The sequence below is a fragment of the Poromitra crassiceps genome (genome assembly GCF_964638095.1).
Source record: "Poromitra crassiceps genome assembly, chromosome: 1".
Taxonomy (NCBI): domain Eukaryota; kingdom Metazoa; phylum Chordata; class Actinopteri; order Beryciformes; family Melamphaidae; genus Poromitra; species Poromitra crassiceps.
The window spans coordinates 9,911,309-9,931,256 of record NC_139623.1 but is presented as its reverse complement, the minus strand read 5'-3'; the positions used below and the strand labels follow the sequence as shown (position 1 = coordinate 9,931,256).

The following is a 19,948-nucleotide window of genomic DNA, read 5'->3' as shown; positions in this document are numbered from 1 at the left end:
GTTTTTTTTTTTGGGGGGGGGGGGGGGGGGTTTCTTTCTGAACTTGTGATAGTATTTTATTATTTTTAGACATGAGAATATTTCCATTAGATTTATCAGCCAGCCACCAGGAGGTAACTGGCTAGACCAGGAGGCAAGATTGCACAAGTCCTGAGTGTTTGCTAAGATGACAAAGAACAGACCGAGCACTAAAACTAAACAAGACCGAGATAATCTGGAGCTGAGAGCGAATGGTTGATCATGCCTGTTTAATAATACAAAAGACTACAACTGTTGCCAAAAAACTAATTCTTAAGGAATGGAAGTCCCCCTCTTCACCCTCTTTCTTTCCAATTGTGGTTGATGGACATGATCTCTGTTATACGGATGGAGAGACTCAGGTTCCTGAGAACCAACTCACTCAGAAAATGTCAAAATATATGGGACCCGTTTTTTTGCCTATCTTGATGAGGTTAGGGGTGACGGTTGACTCGCCCAACTGTTTTTTTCTATAGACCGCTTGCGTGAGATCTCTGGTACATCGACTGCAAGCACATAAGCACCTTAGCACCACTGTAATGTTGAACGTTCATTATGTTGTATGTTTGTTTTTTTCTTTTCTTTTCTTGTCTGAGCCTGTCTGTTGTTTTGTTTGTGTTCTCTAGAAAAATGAAAAATAAAATATTGAAAAAAAATAATACAAAAGACTCAAAAGGAGACTGTAGACTCTCTAAACAACGTCTTTGACACATATTGACCACTGCCATGTATTATTGAGTGCTGACCTGGTGCTGGTAGAAGCCTTGCCACTCTGCAGTGTGGCAATACATCTGCAGGTCTTGGGCGAAGGTGGCGCTGCCGTTGGTGATGGGCAGATTGGGCAGCAGGCCCTGGAGGGTCACGGGGTCGGCGTGCTGGTCGAGTAGGGTGCGCACAATGGGCACCAGCCGGGCGAAGGTCTCCGAGTGGCCGCAGTTGGTGCTGTCCACTACTCCCGCCGGCCACAGGGGGGCGCCCAGACGCCCCAGCAGGAAACACACCTCCTCCCAGCTCAGACACAGCACCGTCTGCAGCAGAGTGTGGAGCTTCACGCAGGCCATCACACACACCTGGACAGAGGTGAGAGGCAAATCACTGACACTCTAGAAAGAAAGTGTTTTGTTTTGTTTTAGGGGTCTTTAACACACCCCTGAAGGAAGGCCTTTTTCAGAGGTTATTGGCAGAACGATAAGCAGTTGTAACTGGAAGCCTCTCCATACAGCTCAAGAAAAATGAATGAAAAATGACAATAGGTTTGTGTGTTGATTTGTTTGCCTAGCCCTCTTAGAGAAGATTCATTTCATTCCATCTACACCCATCATCCGTTGAGAACCACCAGAGCTCATTGTTGTGGCGAGTTTAATGGTCTTTCTTTTATTTTCATCCCACTCAGCGAAAAGAGCTCTTGGATTTTCCCTTTCCATGAGACACCCACACTTACAATGTCAGACTGCAATTAGGTTAATTTATTTTGGACTTGTCATTTTGAAAATAAATGGTTTTAGGGGGAGTTGGTCTACATGGGAGAGAGAAACACAGCCAGTGGACCAAGTGATGGAAAATGTTATGGACCCATTATTTATGGCCACTTGATCCCACAATCCTACAGCAGCAGTCATAACTCTGAGCTGAGCTGTGTGTGTGTGTGTGTGTGTGTGTGTGTGTGTGTGTGTGTGTGTGTGTGTGTGTGTGTGTGTGTGTGTGTGTGTGTGTGTGTGTGTGTGTGTGTGTGTCTGTGTGTGTGTGTGTGTGTGTGTCTGTGTCTGTGTGTGTCTGTGTGTGTGTGCTGCCCTTTCATACAGATTACAGAACACTCCCTAACAGGAATGCCCGCAATGTCTTTGAAAAGAAACCCGTAGAAGGCCTGGTATTTCAAAACAGGCTTTATCTGAATGCGCTTGTCAAATTAAAGAAATACTGTAAACCCTTAAAATATATTTCCCACAACATTCGGTTATACAGGTGGCTGGGTTGTGAAAGAGGTGTAAAACCTTTGTCTTTGTGTTTTTGCTGTTCTGATCGTTGAGTGGGAGACAGACCCCATTTGCACCTGGTTTTTAAATGTGACCATTATCCAGATAAAGGTCACATTTAAAAACCAGGTGTAAATGAGGTGAAACAGGACTAGATAAATACTTGCTGGCTGCGTCTGACCTGTGAGTGCTGCTGATGGATATAGCCAGTGATGATGCGCAGGCCGATCTGGGCCATTTCCTTTAGTTCGCTGTTGCCGGGGCTGCCAGGGGTGCTGTGCCAGGCCTGCAACCTGTCCAGCAGGTTTACCACCCCCTCGAAGATCTGCAATACAGCAACGTTCGTCAACAGAACACTCAACAAAAGGAAATACCTGTTTCCACACCTCACAGCATCCCCGACAACCTAGCCTTTCAATGCATTAAATGCACTTCAACCTGCATTTAAAAGCCCAGGTTATTCAAATAGCAGCTACACCCTACAGCAGGGCTCGCCAAATTGCCCGCGAGCGCCCCCTGTGTGGCCCGCACTGGAGTTACAAAAAAAAAAGAAGAAGAAGAAATATATATATATATATATATACGGTATATATATATATATATATATATATTTTTTTTTAATATATATATATATATTTATTTATTTATTTATTTTTTACAGTGCACCTGAACGCAACATGCAAGATACCCGCTGAATAAGTGTCCAAATGTTCATGTCATTCTGGCCAATACTCCACTTCTGTTATAACATTTCTGCCTGGAATATGGAATATCTTTCAATAATTTTTATGACTAAAAGGCTAAAAGTAATCTCATGTGTAAGAAATGGCTGTTCTACATTGAAGTAAAAATGTAAATAATTAACTCGTTGGTTTTGGTTGGTTTGGTTTTATTTAGCTTCAAGAGTGCATTTTTGTTCTTTGAGAATCCCCGGCCACTTACTGATACTTATGCTTAAATTAACCCACTCATATTCTCGTTTATTTCAAGAAAAACATTTTGGCTAGTGGAAATTCTAATTGGCTGGTAACTTTGAAATCTATCAGCCATATTGGCAGGTGGTCAAAAAAGTTAATTTCAAGTCCTGCAGGGAGTGAGAAAAGGATCAAATATTGGTGCTTAAGACTGAATAATGACAATCACAACTGTTAATTTAAAATGAGTTATTCCTCTAAACCTGCCTTCAAATGCTCAAAATCTTTCACGCCGGCGCCTCAGCAAAATGTGGCCCTTGGTGAAAAGTAATTGGGGACCCCTGCCCTACAGTGACACAGGACATGAAAGGTTTCCATGACATTAAACGATGTAACAAGAGCTCAGTATTTCCTGCTCAACAATGAAGCAACTTCAATCACTGATGCTTAAGGAGAGAATACCTCTTACTGTAAACAGGACTGACAGTATTTCTGTTTCCATTCATCCCGTTACCTAAATGATGTTCCCACGTCATTGTAACAATGTAATCAGACAAAGATTCATCATAGAGATGACAATCAGCCTAACTTCAAGAGTCATGGCAATGCAATAGAAGAGGACCTCGTCTAAAGATATATTGATATATTATATTTGTATTTGTATACTTTTATTATCCCTGTGGTGACATTTTTTATTTATTATCTGATAGGCCTACCATAAACTATAATATTGTTACTGTTGCAATCAACATTATGATTGCCAGTTCATTAATTACAATAGTTGTAATCAACAACAACAAACAATAATGGCATTTTCAGCTTTAATACACTGACGTCAATAGAGCTTTTTTCTTAAATGTGTTGGGTGTATCGTTTTAACATTAATAAATCATTACCACATTAATATATTTATAATTATCATGAACAAATGAGACCATTGCTGGGAAGATTGTCGGCCTCTACTGGCCTCTACACTGCATCTTATATTGTGTGCCGCCAGGTCGGCTATCACAGGAAATCTGTTGTATTGCTTTATGACACAAAGGCATATTGCTTTACGGCACAAAACAGGAAGAGGGCTGCGGTTCTTTCAGTACGAATGGAGCTAAAGCTTTCAGAGTTTCTCCCAGCAGAAGATGGACGAACAATGGAAAAATCACTTCAACATGTTTACTGCCCTAGTAAATCATGCTCGGAACGCAGTTCAAGTGGATTAAATTCACCCTCAGTGACCTGAATGCCTTGCTTTTCAAAATAAACACATGTGGAGTGATGCCAGGGAGGGGAGGAGATGAGACAACATCATCTTTGTGAGAGGAGGCAACAGCATTTATGGGAAATATGGTCTTAATGTTTTTAACACTTCAATAATACCAATGGCATTGTCTCACCACTGTGTGAAAGGTGTCAAGTGTCGGAGGGCACACTATCTCATGCCTTTTGGTTCTGCCCTTCACTAACGGGATTCTGGGCCAAAATATTTGACTGGTACTCGAAGGCCTACAAAATCGCACTTCAGCCGGAGGCAGAACTCGCCATTTTTGGCTGCTCGGAGTCTTCTCTGAACTTCCCTACAGCTGTGCAACAGTCTTTGACACAAGGGACAACTGTTGCCAAGAAACTAATCCTGAAGGAATGGAAGTCCCCCTCCTCACTCTCTTTTAAACTGTGGCTGACGGATATGACCTCTGTTATACGGATGGAGAGACTTAGGTTCCTGAGGACTGACTCACTTAAGAAATTCTCTGCCATCTGGGACCCGTTTCTAACGTACCTCGTTGAGGTTGGGGGGCGACGGGTGATTCGCCAGACTGGTTCCCCATGGATCCCCTGTGTGGGATCCTGGGCACAATACTTATAAGCATATAAGCACCTTACAAGCCTGGTAGCACGACGTCACACTGAATGTTGATCATGTGTTTTTGTTTGTTTGTTTGTTTTTTCTCTTTTGTTTTCCTGTTTGTCTTGTTCGTATGTTGTTCAGAAATTTTTTAAATAAAATATAACAAAAAATAAAAAATACCAATGGCATGAAATAGAGGCGACCAATCGTCTCAACCATAGTCTCACTTATACCAAGGTATCACAATTATTTTGAAAATAATGCACTGATGTTTAAAAATGCTACACATACTAGCACCTTTAATTTAAATGTATTCATGTTATTCATTTAGCTTTCACTTTGACTCCCTTACATATGCATATACTGTACTGTATAGTAGATTCATACATACATAGCCAGCATAGACACAGACACTATTGTTTCAGTCTTGTGCTTGTGCAATAGAACAAAGAGTAGGGTGACTAAATTATCAAACCCTCAAACCGGGACACCTCTCAAGGGGGTCGGGGTGGGGACGGGGGATGGATGGATTAAAATATATCTTTTTTCTTTTAGTTTTGGTCCAAGTGAATTGTTCTGCAGTCTCTCCTGATTAAATATAGCTGAATCGCTTGGTTTGACCAAAACTATTTTTGTAAGCATTTTACGAAAATATCTATGGGAAAAATGAATGTCGTATGAAATCCCACAGACACACGAGTACGTTGGCTGCTCTGCTTGCTGAGATCTACTCCATCACATCATCAAGTGAAGATGATCACTCTAATCACACCTTAAACATCAGTGGATTTGCAGAACAGAACACATAATGGAAAGAAAAAAGATCTTTATCTTAGGGCCAGAGTGAGACCTCTTTTAATGATCTATACAGCTTTGATTTTGGCTGCAGTTTGTAGTGCTGCTATGGAGGTTCATTCAACTTCATTCCACATGACAGAACATGATAAACGTCTATGTAAGTGTTGAAAAACAAGTAGAATTACTATCATTATTTTAATTGTGGTGGAAACCGGGACAAACCGGGAGGTCTGGACACCCTAACAAAGAATGAACTTGGAGTGGTCCATTTCTGAGACTTTTAAAGTGAGGATTTTTCACACATATCCGTTTTATGTGTATGCTCCCGGAGGAAGCCATCGCATCAACATCCTCTTAGTGATCAGCCACTTCTTACGGCACTGTATATGGAGACTTCCTCCAAGGTTTTGTATTGGCTGCATTTGGACTACAGCTTATCACAACGACATGTTGGGCCATAGGCATGGAATTACGAAATAGTCCAAACGTTATGCTAGCTGAGGTGTGTGATATACCTTTTCACTCCATAGTGTGTGGTTGTCTGTTCCCTCTGCAAAGAGGAAGTCTTGCAGCAGCCTGAGCAGGCGCACCAGGCTCGGGCAGAAGGGCAGAGACACTCCCTGGGAGTCCCTCAGGTCCGACAGAGACGACTCCAGCATCATCTCCAGCAGACTGGCGCGCACAGAGGTAAGCAGGCTGTTATTATACTACCATGTTTGCAGGTAAAAGGGGAGTGTTTAGATAAGAGTTGATGGCGTGGTGGGTTCCATTTGTCATTCAGTTGGCTCCAGTGTTGTAGTCAGGTCAGTACATCTCGAGTACAAGTGGAGTCTCTAGTCTGTTCCAAGTCTGAGTTACCAAAGAAGAGTCTGAGTCGAGTCACATTACCTGAGCCCAAGTCTGAGACCGAGTCCGGACTTACTGAACATGAGCGTGAATCCACATGTAGGTGGAACACATGTGCCTGCCCTTGCACGAAATTGAATATTGTCATGGTATTACAGTCAGTGTTGGGCAAGTTACTTTCAAAATGTAATATACCGGTACTACATATTACTAGTTACTTTTATTTGAAAGTAATACGTTACTTTACAATATTACTTTCTGTGTAGAGTAACTCGTTACTTATGACACTACTTTTGCATTACTTTTACCAAAACAGCAGCAGCAGCAGAAGCCGGCCCGGAACCATCCCAAAAAATTATTTCAACTGCCTTGAAGTCAGTGTAAACAATCCAAATTTCTAAATGTTATCATTTTCCTTTGTTATTGTCATCTATAGTGGTTATTTGCATAAAAACACACTTTGATTTTTGATTAGGAAATTATTGTATCTATGTATATTATGTGCTTTGATATGTGTATATATGTGATATATATGATATAGACGGTTTTCACCAGAGCGCAACCCCACAGCACTTCCTTTTTCTCAGCATTCGGCAAACTGCAGAAATATTCACTCGACATCGTTACTTTTGTTTTCGCTGCTCAGCTGTATAGACGGTTTTCACAGAATGGTCAGTCCTGCACTTGAATGTTTTTTTTTCTTTTATGTCCATAGCAAACACTGCAACAGGAAGTGAGCGGGGGTTCAATTTAGAATGTTTTTGTTGTTAAGTTAAAACCGTCCATATATATGATATATATGTGATATATATGATATGTGCTTTATATGTGTATATGTGAAAGAAATGTGCTTTGATTTAATAAAAAGTACCGTAACTCAATTTGTAACTTGAGTTACTTGACAAAGTAACTGGTATAATATTACTGAAATCCTATAAGTAATAAGTTATATTACTGAGTTACTGCTAAAAGTAATATATTACATGTGATATGTTACCTTTGTAATGAGTTACCCCCAACACTGATCACAGTCATGGTATTACAGTAATATAGATATCAATAAAAACAGTCTATCAATTAACAAGTACTTCAACTTCAACTTCAGAGTCCGGATGCGTGAATGCTCGAGTTCAGGTCCAAGTCCGAGTCAGTGCTCAAGTCCAAGTCGAGTCACGAGTGCTGAAAATGTGTCCAGGACTCGGACTCGGGTCCGACTGGACTGGACTACAACACTGGTTGGCTCACTTGAATACAACTGGTCTCACCTGCGCTTGATGTCATCGGGCGGGCGGACCAGTTGGCAGGAGGAGCCCAGCTTGGTGAGGACAGAGAAGACCTGACCTCTCTCTCTCCACACTACGTCCTCCCCCCCCTCTGCCCCACTGCCGCTCCACAGCACCGAGAACACGATGTTGGTCAGCAGGTTACACAGCTCCTCCTCAGGGGTCTGCTGTAACACAAGTTACATTTAGCGTTGAACTACAAAGCCCTGAAACTATACACTACCATTCAAACGTTTGGACACACCTGACTGGATGTACTATGTTTTCCATTCTCTTAAACCCATTTTGATCTAAAGGCTTATGCGTAAATGCTTGACATTTGTTTCTGAGACAAATATATTGAGTGAAGTTGATGCCTATGTATGAATGTATTTCCAAAACCTTTGCCTTTCCATCAAGGAAAAGGCCGGCTACTTTAAAGCAGTGGTTCTCACTTTGCCAGGGGGTCCGCAAAAAGTTTTCAAGAAAATAAAAATAAAACTTTTTTTTGTGTGTGCAAAAGCTTCATAGTCGAATGAAAATATGTTATGCTTTAAATCTAAAATGGTTCATGGATTACATTCTAATCTAACAAACCTATCAATTTAAAAGTCAAGCACGTTACCGTGGAAACAATTAAGCTTAGACCAAAATCAAAAATCAGAATGAGGGGGTCCCAAGTATATTTTCTATCTTGTAAGGGGTCCTTGGCTGAAAGACATTTGCGAACCTCTGCTTTAAAGAATCTAAAACATAAGATAGTTTTGATTTGTTTAACAATTTTGTTTGGTGACTGCATGATTCCATTTGTGTTATTTCATAGTTTTGATGTCTTCACTATGTATTATTATAAAATGTGGAAAATAGTAAGAATAAAGACTTTTGACTTTATTACTTGAAGAAAATCTCATCTAACACAAATTACATAATTATACTCAGATCAGAAATGTCTTTGACAGGCTCCCAAGTCATGATTTGGCTTGATACAACAGAGAGATTCAGTGAAATCTGAGTCAACAGCACTCGTCTTGCAGACCAGGCGAGGGATGCAGCCATACCTGTGGGTTGGACGTGTTGGAGATGGTGTCTCCTGTGGGAGGGTCTGTCCCATAGCTGGTGTCATCCAGCACGTTGGACAGACTGGAGCTCTTCCTGGGTCTGAGCGGAGGGAAGGGCTTGCTGTGGTCCAGAGGAGATGGGGTTTCTGTCTGGCTGCCTGCAGGTGTGTTTGCGCCTGTCCCAGCGCCAGCCTCACCCATGCCCCCCAGGTATAAATCAAATGGTGTACCGAAGGGGGAGAAGGGGTGGTACACTCCCTCTTCGTCGGGGCGAGGCGAGGCAATGTCGATCGCATTGGAGAAAGACGATGAATGGCTCTCCTGGTCGACTGAATCGAACGATTTAAAATGGAGGGAGCCGGTGTAGTTTTTCAGGTGGCCTCCACCTCCACTAGGGGGTGACTGGGATAGATCGGAGAAACCCTCTGAGATGTCCCGCTGGCCACCTTCGTCGTCCTCCTCGTCCTCCTCGTCCCGCGAGGGGTAGTTTAGGAAGACGTCAGCGCGTACGTCCTCTATGACCAGGCACGGGTCCCTGCGCAGCGGGGGCCGGTAGGTGGGCTCCAGGGAACTGTGGGTGCTGGAGTCTGCCAGGCTGGTCACACGGGACGCAAAGGACTCTTTCACATACAGCTTGGTCAGAACATCCTGCCAGCCGGGCTGCTTCGCAAGCTGCCTCACATAGTCCTCGTTGGTGTAGATTAGATGAAAGAGCTGGGCGAATAACAGAGGGGCACACAGAGTGCATGTGTTCATTATGAAACATCAAGAGCAAGCATCCTTGAATCAAAGATGGACTATGGAAGATTAAGTAGAGTGATGGATTATGTGGGCGGACTGACCTTGCGACAGACGTCCAAACGGACAGTGAGTTCAGCTCTATGGGACAGATAGGCCACAGCCAGCAGGTCTCTGAAGTTAGGACTGGCATCTTTAGGGAAATGGACCAAACATCATTCATACAAAGGCAGCAGTGAATATACTTAACATAGGTCTCTCTTTACAACAGCACGGTGTCGTGCATTTTCCGCTCAGTGCTCCCCAGTGCCCCAGTTACCTGTAGCAAGGACCTGCTCGTACAGACAGCGCACGGTGGCCATGGATATGGGAATGTCTCCGAGGAAACACACCAGGCCAAGATAGCCAAAATCCTTCAGCTTGATGCGCTGCTTGTTGCGCTCGGATACGCGCTCACTCTTGAGGATTTTGTATAAAACCTGCGCCATAATGGACAAAAAAAAGAACCAGTTTTTTTAGGCCTTTTTAAAACATAAAACGGATCACCTACTGAAATTCATGGCTCATCACCGCTGTTAAAAACCCACCATAAACCAATACAATATATTGCAAAAGAGCGGCTAAAGACGATTCAATCTATGGCAATGATTGAGATATGCTGAGGAGGTCCAGTCAGATGTTCTCACCCTGAAGACCCTCTCCCTGGCCTCGTCTCCAAAGCTGGGGCTGAGCAGCAGGCAGTAGAGCTGCTCCACGCCCCACTCCAGCAGCACCGCCTGCACCTGCTCACGGGGAGGACCGCTCCGCAAGAGCTCATACAGCACATCCAAGGCACTGACCACCTGAGCCAACGATGAGGGAGAACAGGGAAGAGGTGAAAGAGACAAGAAGAGGAGGAGAACATAAAGAGGATCAAGAAACAAGGATTAGGGAGGGAAATGTTTGAAGTGGTCACAAGAGTTTAGAAGAACAGAGAAGGTGAAAATGAAGATGTGGATGGAACCTAGTGGCATCATCACTTGGAGTGGTTGGGAGTCAAGCTGGAAAGGTTAGATGATAACAGCTGTGAACTCCCTAGAGACAAACGGAGATAAGAAACGTTGTATATATGTGAGTAGTACCTGCTGCTCCTCTCCCACAGTCAGAATGTGGGCGAGGAAACTGTGAAGCTCCTCGGGTGTAGGAGACCTGAGGAAGTCTTTCAGCAAGGAGAACAGAGAGGTCTGAATGGTCTGCTTCTCGTCAGACAGAGCACTGCCATCTTTCTCCACGCTGAGGTCAGCCACATGACCATAGAGATGAGTAAAAAGATAAACACACACATGAATAAATTATATAAAACTGACTAGAACATGTCGACGGATCTATCAATATCATTCATCTCCACTAAACGTACCATCTATGTATGTTTTTTTTTTGTCTTGCATTGAGTTAACATGTCATTGTGATGCGACATCATTCACCTGTAGTATGTCCGGATGGTATCCAGGACATATTGCACCCCGTACTTCCTCCTCATGCGCTGCTTGCCATTCTTGATCACAGACGACAGGTACTGGACATGAGCTATAGAAGGAAAAGGATATTTTTCTCTTAAGCATCTGCAAATGACTTATACAAGTCGATGTCATATCAGTGTCGTTGGGCGAAAGCAGTGTACCTCAAAATGTTAGTTATTTTCCATATTGTAACATCAAATGAAGGATTACATGGCCCTTTGTTGATTGAGAAAATTCTACCAGCTCAGTGGCCTTGTGGTCTGAGTGTCCGCCCTGAGACTGGGAGGTCGTGAGTTCGATCCCCGGTCGAGTCATACCAAAGACTATAAAAATGGGACCCATTTGCCTCCCTGCTTGGCACTCAGCATCAAAGGGTTGGAATTGGGGGGTTAAATCACCATGTGATTCCCGAGCGCGGCGCACGCTGCTGCTCACCACTCCCCCAGGGGATGGGTCAAATGTGGAGAACAAATTTCACACATTGTGTGACAATCAGTGGGACTTTACTTTTACAACGAAGGCTGGTTTTCAAGGTTGTCATCCAACAGTGGCAACATGTCCTACCAAGAACTGCACTAATTGAGAACACAGCTGTACACAAGTTCGGCCTTTGAGCCAGAGAGTCACTTTCGATGCTGAACAGCAAACACTAATGTATTCCATCTCTGCTCCGCAGTGCTTTCAGCCCCCGCTTGCTCCGTTGGGTCTTTGGGTGCATGTATACACAAAAGCGACACAAATGGCTTGGACAGACATGGAAAGGTTGGCATCATCACTTAGGGACAACAAGAGGGCTGCTGATGCCTTAAGCATCGTTGAGTACTTGGAAAAGCACTATATAAGTTCTATCTCTTATTATTATTAGTAGTAGTATTACCCAGACAGACAGCAAAGTGGCTTTTAGTCCAGATGCGGAAATCGAAGAGCAGGTGCTGGTAGAGTTGCTGTAGCAGGGGGCTGTTGCCCTCGCTGAACACCTGCTCCAGCAGCAGCTGACATGCCAAAAACACATTCATGTCCATCATGCTGCCCTGAACCTACAGGCAGAGGGAGAGAGAGAGAGAGGGGAGGGAGAGGGGTCTCAGGGGGATGGTTTACTGACTTCTGTATGCACATCAATATGGATTCTGCAAGAATCACTCAACAGACACAGCATTGCTAAATCTTGTTGACAAAATCTATTCTGCCTTAAATGACAATGAATATGCTCCTCTTAGATTTATCCAAAGCATTTGATACAGTGAACCATGACATATTACTTGCTAAATTACCCAAATATGTTTTTCATGAATGTGCATACAGATGGTTATCAAATTATGTACAAAACAGAGAATAGTACTGTATGTCTGTGCCAATAGCTGGTCTTCAGGAAGATCTAGAATAATTTGCGGGGTTCCCCAAGGATCAATACTTGGACCTTTGCTGTTTTTTAATTTACATTAATGGCCTTGCTGCTGCATCTTCTAATGTACTGCCTTTACTTTTTGCTGATGATACCAATTTAATTCTATCGCACAGTAACTTTGATTCTGAAGTCAATTGGCATCATCAGAAAAATATCCAGTTTGGTTAATCAATCATGTCTCTTAACCCTTTACTACAGTTTGATTTAACCATACCTCTTTTATATAAATATTGTATGGGCAAGTACATACAGTATATCTCTAATCTTAACAGAATTCTCATCATACAAAACAATTGTTAGTTTGGCTACATTGTCTAACAGATATCCTTATATCTCAGCTCTTATAGCTCATCTTAAAAAAAATAACACACTTCAAGTCTGCACCTTTGTCTATAAAAGTACTGTGCTGTACTATGGAACACTCAAATCAATATTGGCAAACAAGCACTATCTCTTAACTCCTTCAAATCCAAACTCAATATCTCCCTGATGAGTCACACATAGCCCACACATACACCTCACACTGCCTAACCCTAGTGCATCTCTGCCAAACAGCCTATAGTCAAGTGTGCCTAGTGTGTCTCTGCCAAACAGCCTATAGTCAAGTGTGCCTAGTGCATCTCTGCCAAACAGCCTATAGTCATTAGAACATCAGTATTTGTTTGGCAAATATGCCAAACAAATATTGTTTGGCATATTTGCCACAACACACTGGCTCTCATGCTATATTGCTTAAATGTAAGAAGCACCAGCATGTGATACGGCGGATATGAATGAGTCATTGCTGTAAAAACTATACCACATTTACAATGACACAGGATGTGATGTTGTGATCGGGGTGAGCCCATACAGAAGCCCAATCAGATGTCAAAAAGAAATAAAAAAAATTATGTGCTGCTAAGCCACAAATGGTGACTACCGTATATAGCAGCGGTCCACTTGCAATACCTTCGCGACCCACCAGAGGGTCATGACCCACAGGTTGGGAATCACTGGGACAGCCAACTCATTCCAGCTAACGTCAGTAATTTGTTCCTATGGCCTGTGGCATATTGATGTGTATGCTTCTTACTTTGCTGAGCATGACTCCCATAACGCTCGGCCCATGGCAATGCAGCAGGCTCTCCTGGTTGACAGGGTGGTGACGAATTAGGTTCTTCACCAACAGCAGGAAGGCAGCAATGCTGTTCCTCTCCAGGCGGCCCTCTGATAGACACAGAACAGAAGGCACTCAACACCTCAGTACCCACAGGCAGCATTTACGCATTACACAGCACTTTCATCAGTCATATCTCATGGTATCTGTTTCACCTCTGTAAAAGACTATTCATTCCATTTATCTCATTCTGTTTATGTCTATTCCGTTTTTCTGCTCACTAGGCTGAATTCAATACCATTGTTTATCGTCTTTCAGTGGATTCATAGTCTGGAGCCGTTTCCACCGCTTCGGGAGCTGGGGGCGTAACCAATGTGCAATGGCAGGAACCGGAATCTGGCTACCGGATACGCGTGCGCCAGAAAAATCTTCAGTGTAGCTAATGTTAGCTTAACCTAGCTAGAGCCTGATAACTCGAGGTGACTCTGTATTGGCTTAAAATATGTCATATTTTGAATGCGCAAAGTTTCTACAAGAACCTCTTCGAAAACGTTGTTTGGTAAGTCTATCTTTTGTTTTGTATTCAAATTTGTGGCGACTAGTTAGCCTACAGGAACGATAAAAATGTGGCGCGTATCCGGTTTAGATGTTCCGGTTCCGGTGTCTAGGGCGGAAAGAGGTGTAATTCACAAGTAATGGGTGCCAGGCTCTTCTTCTCTGGAAGAGCATGGTGACGCCAGGTTAGTGGAAACATATTGTGTGATGATATGAAGATATTTTAATATCGTGACACATTTCTGCTGTCTAAATTGATAATGACAAGCACATTTTACTTAAAAACTGATCAAATTAGGTATGGTAGGAATATTATTTGAAAAGTTCAGTTTTTGTTTGACATCACACCTAACATTGCCATTCACTTCAATGAGATAAACATTAATTTGATTATGTAACATAATTTTCCATACATAAACCATATCGTGAGATATATTGATATAGAGAAAATCCTTATGATGATTATTATGATGATATTGATTTCAACCAGCCCTTGCACTACTACTCACTACAATCTTTCCAACAGCTGTTATCACTCAATATGCAACACTGGCATTGAGTGTATAATTATTACTACATTTGTTTATGTTTAACCTACTGTCTGGCTGTTTGACTAGCACCTCCTGTACGTCCTTCTACAGGATGCAGACTCACTGCTCTTCGGTGTCTCTAGAGCAGTGGTTCTCAAAATGGCGGTCCGGGGACCCCCAGGGGTCCGTGGCACTTTGCCAGGGAATCCGCGAAAAGTTTTCGGGAAAATAAAAATAAAAACTGATTTTTCTTTTCTTTTTGCAAAAGCTTCATAGTTCAACGAAAATATTTTATGCTTTAAATCTAAAATGGTTCATGGATTACATTCTAATCTAACAAACCTATCAATTTAAAAGTCAAGCACGTTACTGTGGAAACAATTAAGCTTAGCCCAAAATCACAAATCAGAATGAGGGGGTCCCCGGTATATTTTCTATCTTGTAAGTAAGGGGTCCTTTTGCTGAAGAACATTTGAGAACCTCTGCTCTAGAGAGCCTGAACTGGAAATCATTCTTAGGATTACAATAGCTTAGGGACAAAAGGGTGCAGGAACATGTCAACAATGCAACAACTCCCCTCATTCAAATCATTACATTATTAGATCACACCAAACATACAGTGGAAAAGCAGCTATAATGCTATAATATCTTGGTCCAGAGCACGCCCATGCACCAAAAGCTTACTGACCAGAGGACTTGCCCAGTGGCAGCAGCATGGCAGCAGGGCCCCTGGGGGAGGTGAGCTCTGGTCCCAGCAAGTCTGAGGTGTCCTGAGCCCCATTCTCCACGTGCTCTGCCTCACACACCTGCTCCAGCAGGGGGAGCAACACCCCTATGCCCCCCACCACGTTCACCACATCCTACAGGCAAAAGACACAAGCATGTGTTCACGTTCATTTATCCAGTCAGCAGGAGGAACACAGGAGGAACACACACCACTGACAGAGCATCTATGTCTAGAGCACCTAGATTGACGTTATATGGGAAAGGAGTCTGTCAGTGGTACAACTCTGCTCAGTTAATAGCAGACATCAGCTGATTCAATTTAAAGTTGCTCACCGTCTTCACTACTCGAAGCATAAATTACACAAGATCTTCCCTTCTGTCTCTCCACTGTGTGACAGGTGTCAGGTGTCAGAGGGCACACTATCTCATGCCTTCTGGTTCTGCCCTTCGTTAACGGGATTCTGGGCTAAAATACTGGGTCGGTGCCCTGGGTGTTTTGGGCCGGCCATGGGGCTCACAGGGTGGGGAGAGGCAGCTTGGCACAACACCGTCACAACTTTCTCAAAAGCAATCTACTGTTACCTCACACCACAAACCTGTATGGTCGGGAATTATGTAGCCTAATAAAACCATGACAAACGAATTTTTAAATCAAGGTGTGTTTTTTCTGCAATGTAGGCTATAGTTGAAAATCAACGTGGCATTCCGATGAGAGAAGAGTGTGTGCAGGCCATCTATGCCGTGCGTAAATGTATCCAAGCAAGGATTTCCTGCACTACCCGGAGAATACTGTCTGCGCTCAGGCGTACGCCAGGCATAGTGGGGTTTTTTGCGCTAAGACCAGCTATTAGGTGGCGTTAAAATTGAGAGCACTTTCAACACATTGCACTGGAACGCCTATTTTGGCACGGTCAACGCCCAAACCTCTCTTTGCGCTCGGAACATACCAACGGTATCTTCGCCATGCCTGGGCCACGCCTACACCTGTGTCTGCGCTTAGATCCCAGCGCAAAACTGGACGGTGGAGGCAGACAATAGCTTAAGACGCAGGGAAGATAGCAATAAGAGGCGCGCAAACGGCAGCACAAACGATAGCGCCGTACGAAGATAGGACCCTTTGTCTATTACATACATAAGCGCCTTGGTAGCACAACATTGCAATGTTAAATGTCAATGATGTATGTATGGTTTTTCTTTTTTTCTTTCTGTGTCTGAGCCTGTCTGTCTTGTATTGTCTTGTGTATTGTTTCATAAAAAATTTAAAATAAAATATTGGGGGGAAAAAAGAAAAAAAAGGCAAATGGATGCATGTTCATCCTAAAGAGACTGCAAAGGTTTGGCATCCCAACAGATGATCTGAAGACACTGTACACACGATGTACATCCACCCAGTATTTGAGTATGCGGCTGTCGTGTGGCACTTCAGCATAACCAGTAAACAGGGCCAGGCCCTAGAAAGAGTCCAAGAAAGGGGTTCTGATTACAGATACTACGCAGAGGCCTGCCAGACCCTCAACATCCAGCCTCTGCAGAAGAGATGAGAGGAGCTGTGCCTGAATTTAGCACTCAAATTCCAAAGTTCCACAGAATTTTCAAGATGGCTCCCACCGACGTGTGCTGAGAGAGAAGGAGCAAGGACAAGACAAGGACACCTGAGAGAGATCAGGTGCAAAACAGAGCGCTACAAAAATAATTCTATACCCTCCATGGTCAGATTGCTGAATGGACACAAATAAGAGCAATTCGGAGTTACTGTGTTTCTGGTTTTACTGTGCTTTTTAGATATTGAATGAATTTAACATAAGACATGTATTGTGCACTGCAATTCAGTTTTCTTATTTTAAACTGCCAGAGTGTATATCAGTGACACATGTATTTTAATGTGTAAATAAAGGAAAGTACGTAATGCAAAGTCATTATGATCAATTAAATCGTTAAATAGTTGATCATACAAGTCATATAAAAGAAGATAAAGCAGATAAAAAGAGAACCATTCAAATGAAATCACCAACCTTGATGTCCCAGTTCACCACCCTGTGCCCTGTCAGCCTCCCGTCATAGTGGTGGTTCGGAGACAGGTCCTGACAGATCTGATTCTTGAAGGCCTGAAGCGCATGCACGCACGCATGCACACACACACACACACACACACACACACACACACACACACAGACACACATGCACGCACACACACACACACACACACACACACACACAGACAGACAGACAGACACACATGCACGCACACACACAAATAACAATGTTGTAGTGGTATGGTTTGTAATTGCTATCAGCAACAGTGTGGTGCAGTATTTGACGTTTGCCCTGTGTCGTTGGGTCACCTGTGGAGTGTAGTATAGCAGGAGCTTGGTGTTGAGTTCAGACAGTTCCCCATCCACTTTGAATAAGGACACATGATTGGGGCCTGTGTTGGAGAGAGGAAGGTTATGTGGGTCATAAAATATCCAAACACTACCTGATTTACCTTGAACACGGGGAGATTTTAAGGGACACATTTCTTACTTCTGTACTACTGGTTTACTGTAAAGTCGTCGATCTAAGAATTTAAACGTACACTCATTGTAAATCATTCTAGATAAGAGCATCAGCTACATGGATGAAATGAAAATGTGTATTAAGCACATTTGCATAATAGCACATGAGGCGTACCCGCGGCGTACAGAGCTCTGGTCTGGGCTGGCTGCAGAGCCTCGTGGCAGATGAAGGCCATGCCCAGGAGGCCGTCCAGAGATGTGGGTGTTCCCCACTCTGTGTCCTGCAGCCCTGCCGGGATGGTGTGCACCGGGGCATCCCGCAGAGACCCCCAGGGGCCTCCCCCAAAGGACACAGGGAACGACTGGGAACGGGTGAGGTAAGGGGCGTGCGCGGGGAAGGCGAACTCTGTCGGCTGGAGGGAGGAGGGCGCGGGCAGAGTGGGGGAGGTGGTGGTGGTGGTGGTAGTGGTCCGGTGGCCCGCAGAGCCGATGCAGCATGAGGTAAAGGGCTGGGGAGTGGGTGGGGTGGGGATTAGAGTAAGTTAGACTGATAGTGCCATGCCACCACAGATACTAGTCAACAATTTGGTCACATTTCCCTTACAAAAATGGAACCGTAATAGTGAAGTGATAATGAGGCCACATTATTTGCATTTCATGCTAAATTAAATGAGCCTATGGTTTCTTGTTTTGTCAGTTACCTCATTGAAAGAAGGGAAGCGAAGCTGAGCAGTTTTCCGCTGCTCTCCGTCGATGTAGATGGTGACCAGGTTCTGACCAAATGGACGGCGGCCAGGGATGTGGACTATGGCTACTGAATGCTGTGATGAGGACGGATGGGTGTTAAAGAGCAGAGAGATTTCTGTCGGTGTCTTCACTAAAATAATGCATATACAGAGCTGGAAGCTGTTATGAAAGGTTACTGATCACACTTAGGTCATTTTTTCATATTTATAAGACTAGAACAACCGCACCACGGATATATACCTCCGCCAACAAGTGAGCAGTCGACATCCATGTCTGTCCAGACATGACGTTTGCGCATGTGAAGAAATTCCGTCAAGGCATTACTGAGGTATGGCGGTACCGAGCTTGAAAATGGCGTTTGTGAGGTCGCAGTGACCTTGACCTTTGACCACCAAAATGTAATCAGTTCATCCTCGAGTCCAAGTGGACGTTTGGGCCAAATGTGGCAAAATTCCGTCAAGGCGTTCCGGAGATAACGCGTTAAAGAGCTAGAAAATGGCATTCGTAAGGTCACAGTGACCTTGAACTTTGACCACCAAAATGTAATCAGTTCATCCTTGAGTCCAATTGGATGTTTGAGGCAAATTTGAAATTCCCTCAAGGTGTTCCAGAGATATCGCGTTAATGAGCTTGAAAATGGCGTTCGAGAGGTCAGTGACTTTGACCTTTGACCACCGAAATCTAATCAGTTCGTCCTTGAGTCCAAGTCAACGTTTGAGCCAAATTGGAAGAAATTCCGTGAAGGCGTTCCTCAGATATCCCGTTTACGAGCTTGGAAATGGTGTTCGTGAGGTCACAGTGACCTTGAACTTTGACCTTTAACCACCAAAATCGAATCAGTTCATCCTTGAGTCCAAGTTGACGTTTGAGGCAAATTTGATGAAATTCCGTCAAGGCGTTCCTGAGATATTGCGTTAACGAACATCAGACGGACGGACGGACAGACGGACGGACAGCCAGAAACCATAATGCCTCCAGCCTGGCTATCACCGGCGGAGGCAAAGAACAGAAAATGTCATATACTGGCACAGTTCACAGCTTCAGAGGGCACATTCTTTAATTTCTTATATTAAATATACTCTTTAAATTTAAGAGATAAGGGTTCTCAGACAGAACCTCAGAGAAAAACTATGATCTATGATTCTCCTTGATCTCCTATGTTTGCTTGGGACAGCCTGAATGGGGCTAAAATTGAGAAAAATCGTACCCAGCAAGAGTCGGTTAGTTTGTACTCTGGCAGTGCTACGGCCATGTAGTCTTTCTTAGTGCAAACAGCCACCACCAGCACACCCTCCATGGTGAAGAAGGCCTCCAACCCAGTTCCACTCGCTGTGAAGAAACTTTAAGGAAGAAACCGTTTGGGGTTTAGGTTACTATTGCAAAATCATATTACATTTATGTACAAAAGCTTCAACTCTTCATGCATATCCATCACATCTAATCCG

The 19,948-nt window shown here is 43.6% G+C and overlaps 1 protein-coding gene across 4 annotated transcripts in view; it reads right to left on the bottom strand.

Moving 5' to 3' along the window:
* The window catches only part of nbeal2 (neurobeachin-like 2), a 75,417-nt gene that overhangs the window by 28,480 nt on the left and 26,989 nt on the right, over positions 1 to 19,948 (bottom strand). For 2 of the 4 annotated variants that reach the window (XM_083645617.1, XM_083645619.1), the window contains 18 exons: positions 19,711 to 19,843; positions 18,458 to 18,577; positions 17,932 to 18,265; positions 17,604 to 17,686; positions 17,274 to 17,366; positions 15,224 to 15,395; positions 13,427 to 13,560; positions 11,827 to 11,986; positions 10,914 to 11,016; positions 10,572 to 10,722; positions 10,137 to 10,292; positions 9,770 to 9,929; positions 9,555 to 9,643; positions 8,713 to 9,426; positions 7,658 to 7,842; positions 6,062 to 6,218; positions 2,173 to 2,316; positions 765 to 1,088 (listed from right to left, as the gene is read on the bottom strand). In XM_083645617.1, the coding sequence (XP_083501743.1) occupies positions 765 to 1,088; positions 2,173 to 2,316; positions 6,062 to 6,218; positions 7,658 to 7,842; positions 8,713 to 9,426; positions 9,555 to 9,643; positions 9,770 to 9,929; positions 10,137 to 10,292; positions 10,572 to 10,722; positions 10,914 to 11,016; positions 11,827 to 11,986; positions 13,427 to 13,560; positions 15,224 to 15,395; positions 17,274 to 17,366; positions 17,604 to 17,686; positions 17,932 to 18,265; positions 18,458 to 18,577; positions 19,711 to 19,843 (3,412 nt within the window). The remainder of the gene's footprint in view (positions 1 to 764; positions 1,089 to 2,172; positions 2,317 to 6,061; positions 6,219 to 7,657; positions 7,843 to 8,712; positions 9,427 to 9,554; positions 9,644 to 9,769; positions 9,930 to 10,136; positions 10,293 to 10,571; positions 10,723 to 10,913; positions 11,017 to 11,826; positions 11,987 to 13,426; positions 13,561 to 15,223; positions 15,396 to 17,273; positions 17,367 to 17,603; positions 17,687 to 17,931; positions 18,266 to 18,457; positions 18,578 to 19,710; positions 19,844 to 19,948) is intronic. The other 2 variants (XM_083645618.1, XM_083645620.1) reach the window with 1 other exon arrangement.